This window comes from Sturnira hondurensis, unplaced genomic scaffold, assembly GCF_014824575.4.
Source record: "Sturnira hondurensis isolate 20B ecotype Veracruz unplaced genomic scaffold, ASM1482457v3 Scaffold0024385, whole genome shotgun sequence".
Taxonomy (NCBI): domain Eukaryota; kingdom Metazoa; phylum Chordata; class Mammalia; order Chiroptera; family Phyllostomidae; genus Sturnira; species Sturnira hondurensis.
The window spans coordinates 1971839-1976953 of NW_028097016.1; the positions used below are offsets into that span (position 1 = coordinate 1971839).

The following is a 5115-nucleotide window of genomic DNA, read 5'->3' on the forward strand; positions in this document are numbered from 1 at the left end:
ACCAGTGAGCTGACAGGCAGAGGGATAGAGCACAGGTGCTGGGCTGCAGGGCAGCAAAGTGGAAGATAGGGCAGTGTGCTGAATGCAGGACTCTGGCTACCACCAGACTCTAGGAGAAGCCTGAGGCCCAACAGTGAACGGCAAAGGAGCCAAGTGGCCTGGATGATTATGCAGCGGCTACCTGCAGTTTCTTAAAGCATGGTATTTTTAGAAGGGAGAAGGCACTTGGGGTGTACTTTGTGTTCGTCTGGCAGAGAGTGCTAGGGTTTTTCTGGATGCTTTAGAGGGAATAGGCTCTGAGGTGGAAGCGTGCCATTTTTTTTCAAAATTGTGCAGCTTTTGAATAAATGACTTCTTTCTGTTTTCACCAAACCTCTGCCTTTGGATTTTTACCTAGAGGGGTGAAGCATGCAGCAGAGCCTTCGATCTATCCAGTTACATTTCTTCTTGAAAGAATCGCTTTGTTTGAGGTGATGTTCCAAAAAGTCACAACAATGTGTGGAAAGTGAGTGAGCTACTTTATTTCATATTTTTCACTGCGGGGAAATTTTCTTAGTGTAGTCATCTGGTGACTTTCTTCCCATCTCAATTGTGAGGAGATCTGTCTCATTCCTGAATTTTTTAGTTAGACATGCTTTTCTTTTCTTTCATGTTCCTGCCTTTTATATAATGGAACCCCCCAAAAGCTGGAATTCGTGCTGCCTATCACCTACTAGAACCAATAACAGAGGCAGGGATTGAATGTGTATGGGAGTTTTATTCAAATGGCTGATGAACTGAGAAGGTGGAAAGTTTGTAACCTAACAGATTGTCTTACATTCCTTTTGCCTCACTGGAGGGTGGGCCCATTAGCCTGGATGGGGCTCCCAGGTGAGGGGTTGGCTGGGTCCAGATCCTGTGCATTGGACTGTTCCTCCCGCAGTAAGTGTGGACTGTGTGCATGTGGTTGCCCCGATGGCATTGAGGTGCTTGTTTCTGGGCCTTTAGAGGGAATTGGGGGGACAAAAAGTCACCAAGGGTAGTGAGCAATGTGAGTATGCAAAGAGCAAAGAGTTCCCTGAAGTCTGAGTCCTGAGATTCCCTACAAAGTGAGAAGTGGACAGAAAACAAATTACCCTGCACCCTCCCAGCATAGAAACCCAGGGAGGGGTGAGGACCAGGCAGGCTGTTTGTACGTCTGATGGGGATGGAATGGCAGTGAGGCTGAAGGCTGGGAACTGTGTGACTGCTCAGGGAGGTGGTGTTTCCCACAGCAAAGCCCAGGGGCAGGACTCTTAGGTGGGATTTTGATTCCTCACTTCTCTTTTCTCTCCCAGCCTCATGACTGAGGGTCTGTGCAGGGATGTGAGATAGCTCTTGAGCCAGCAGTCTCTCTGGGATCCTTCCATCAGGCCACCATGTTCACGGAGTGCTGTGTCACTGAAATGTACTATGGACACCAACCAGTGACCACTTCATGATGAGAACCACCATCATGACTCCAGGGACAGACTGTTGGACAAAAGCAAGACAGGTAGAGAAGTGCAGGGCAAATACTTTATTTGAGCAAGACATTGAAACCCTCAGATTTTCTGGGGGTGATCAGCCCATTCTTAAATGATGAGGCACTGTTGTGTAAGATTTTTAACATCTAGTTGTTACACTTGGACTCCACTTCTTTCTGAAATAGAGAAAGAGAGACAGGGGTGTCAGTCATGCTGCCTTTGAAGATGACCTGTTCACAGGGACTTCTGTTCACAGCAACATGTGCTGGGACATCTCCAGCAAAGGCACATGGTGCCACCAGTCAGGAGAGCTGAATGGTGGGAAATTCAATAGTCCTGGTGCAGCCACAACAAAACTGTGCAGGACAGGGAGGAACAAGTCCATAGCCCGACAAATAAACCCCAAGTGACTCAGGCTTGGGACTCGGGTTTCTAATGGGGCCTGGAGAGGGTCAAGGTTTGGGCTGAGCAGCCCAGGATTTTCTTCCTCAGAGTAAATGTTTTGATAGCCAAAGATGGGTAAGATTTCTCAAGAGAGAAACATCCTAAAACAGGCACATTCATGAAGGGGCCATCAGGGAAGGACTAGGGGATTGTGAAGGGACAAAAACCCTCACCACTCAGCTTTATCACAGCCTGAGTTCTCACTGTATCTGTAAAACATCTCCTAACCTCTTGGCTGCCTTGCTGCCCCCACCTGATTCCAGTCTGAAACAATGCCAGTGGGGAGCACAGGCCTGTGTGGGAACTGGTGGTTCCTGGAGGGGGACCATCAGGTCTTAGAAAGAATGCATGAAGTCCTGTGAGAACTGCTTTGCTAAGAATGTCCTCAATTTAAATGTTAGTGGTCCAAGCACAAAATAAGTTTGTTTCCCAAGGATTTACAGCCAATAGGTGTCACACTGTCACCAGACCCTGACTCAGAAGGACCCCTGATCTGAGAAATGTTATCTGTAAACCACACCTCCTTTCTTTCATAGGCACCCCTATGCAAGCTAAACTCAGTAAAAGCCCATTGGGAGAGAGGCTAAAAAACCTTTCTCCTCTGAGAGACTGGTCAGGCTTCTTTCCCAAGGAGATCATGTCTTGGTAGAATTATTCTCATCGATGGTGGCATGAGAGAGCTCTGGGTGGCAAACCCACCCCCACTTTCCTTGCAAACACATAATGGAAGTATTTCAGCTCCAAGCGAGGCTGCAGAGGACATAACAGGGAGGGTCTCTGACCATTGGCCATGATTGGGCAGGGCTGGGAAAGTGGGGCAGAGGGACAGGGAGGGGCTCACTCTGTGAGAGCTGGTGGACTCCCCAGCCATCCACCCCTCCATCCTGACAGGGGGCCTGGGACAGTGCCCTTTCGTCTGGTGTCCCCACTCCAACTCTCTCCAAGCTCCGTGACACTCTCCATGGACTATGCCACTGGGTGAGGGAATGTACTCTCTGACCTCTGAAACCTCCCAGGCAGGAGGTAGTGGTCTCTGCCCTTCAGCATCACCACCTGGAGCCTGGTTGTCCTCTCCAGGACACTGTGGGTACATGTGCCCAAAGAGGTGACCTAAGAAGGAGGAACGTGCTGTGTGTACTGTGTAGCCTTAGTGTAGCTCAGCAGGTGTCATGCCATCATCTACCCTGTGGCCACAGGCCACTCTGCCAAAGGTGAGAAGAGGGACAGGTGCCTCCCTACCCTGTGCCCACTGTGCAGCACCCTGACCTTCCTCCTGGCCATGCAGCTGAGCAGAAGCCCCACAGAGGAAGGAGAAACAATTTACCAGAACATTGTAAAATCTCTTTCTGCCCTCTAGGGGTGCAAGATCCACGCATTGCTTCACTTTTACCATGGCCTCGGCAGCTTCTCTAGGTGGAGCAAACATCAAAAGACGGAGATTGTACATCTCTTCGGTATCTAAATAGAAGCTTCTAAGTTCAGACATCCTAGCTGGACAGACTTTGGCATTTGCTGGAGCAGAATAAGAAGAAATATAATTGATGTAAGAAGGTCACTTTTCCCCCATGGCCCCCTGACCTTAGACATGAAACACCAGGGGTTTTATGGTCCTGTTCCATAAATGTACAAATGGCAATGGAAAATCCTAGAAGTCATGACTTGCTCAAATCACAGAGTAGCAGCAGAGTTGGTCCTAGAAAACAGGTTCCCCGAGCCCCAGTTCAGTTGTTATCTTTTGTAAATTACACGCATGCCTTTCCAAGACTCTCGTGCTTTGCAGAAATTTACTTTCCCTAGATTTCAGAAATTAAGGTTTTGCCTGTCATTACAGTGACAGGTTCTCTTTTATTGGATGCAAGGGGAGAGGAGCTCTTACTGATCAGACTTTCCAGCAGAGTGGGAGAGGAAAATCTCACGGATATCAGAGAATAGGGAGCAAGTCTGGAGAGGAGCAGGGACAATGATGGAATGTTGGAAGATGCTCTTCTGAGAGCAAGTTAAACAGTAGAATTATGTCATTGGGTGAATACAACTAAGAGGCTTAGAAAGCAAGCTGAGGCTTACACATGAACCATGACTAGCTCTTCTGGTCTGCACTGGATACAGAATTCCTTTGTGATGGTGGGGTTGGCAATGGGTGTCTGCTTTCAGCTCCACTGGGATTGTGCTGAGACATGAAGTCACCACTTTTCCTGGTATGGATTCTNGTGGACTCTACTGGCACCATAGACTCTGGGAAGGAGAACAGCTATTGAGGCCTAGAGGTAGCTCCTGACACCCTTTGTCTCACTCCGTAGTCATAGCTGCTCTTGCTGGTGGCTGTGAAAACCAAAGATGAGAGGAAACTTGGGAGGTTGAGCATTTTGTTCAAGTCATAGTGCTGCTGAGTGGCAGAACCATGATGCACATCCAAATCTTATCTCATCCTGCTGCTTCTGAATATAGACCATAGACAAGTAGTGAGTATTAAGGTTGGAAGCTCTTCAAATTGGCCTGAAAGAATTTTCTAGAAGGTTCAGGGTGCTGAGAATTAATACAGAAGCCCTTGACATTCAGGCGGTTAGTCCCCAAGTAGCAGGACCCATTTGAATTCTGATCTGTTCAACCCCCTTCCTAAAATAAGTTACCTACTTCAGAGAAGGTTATGTACCTGGGCAGGTGGTAGTCTCATTCAGAGTTATACTCACCCTCATAGCAGCAAAGGGCCAGAGTGACCAGCAGGACACACAGGGACAGTCTCATGGTTGATGTTGCTTTGAATTCAGCTTTAGAAAACAATGATCAGTTATCAGCTGGACTCAGCAGCCTAGGGATCCCAGGGCTATTTGTATCTAGTGAGCCTCACAGGTCCTGCCTACTTGGACATGGCAGGTCACAAGGCCTGGCTTCCAGCCCTCTATTTCTCACTGTGGCCGAATTCCAACCTCCAAGGTCACAGCCCTGGTGACTTGATTGAGTAGCCATTGATGGCACCATGCATATCTCCTCTGTGGCAATCTGAGGCTGGAGTTATACAAAACTACAATCAGTTGACTGACAGGAACCCCCCCACTCCACCCCCGGTTTCAGCTCCTTAACTGGAGTTTTAGAAATGTACAATCAGTTGATTGATGGGAGCCTCCTTAGAATTTAACTCCTTAATTGAGGGCTGTGACAGGTTTTGCTCATGTTTCTCAGCCTAGTACCT

At 48.2% G+C, this 5115-nt stretch overlaps 1 protein-coding gene across 1 annotated transcript; it reads right to left on the bottom strand.

The window, feature by feature from the left end:
• Nucleotides 1-1572: 1572 nt before the first annotated feature.
• Nucleotides 1573-4744, bottom strand: LOC118981590 (secretoglobin family 1D member 2-like). The gene is made up of 3 exons (XM_037038394.1): nucleotides 4616-4744; nucleotides 3253-3440; nucleotides 1573-1660 (listed from the first exon to the last, which is right to left on the bottom strand). The coding sequence occupies exons 1-3, from the start codon at nucleotides 4668-4670 to the stop codon at nucleotides 1631-1633; spliced, it is 273 nt and encodes a 90-aa protein (XP_036894289.1). The 5' UTR covers nucleotides 4671-4744; the 3' UTR covers nucleotides 1573-1630.
• Between the last annotated feature and the right edge of the window lie 371 nt (nucleotides 4745-5115).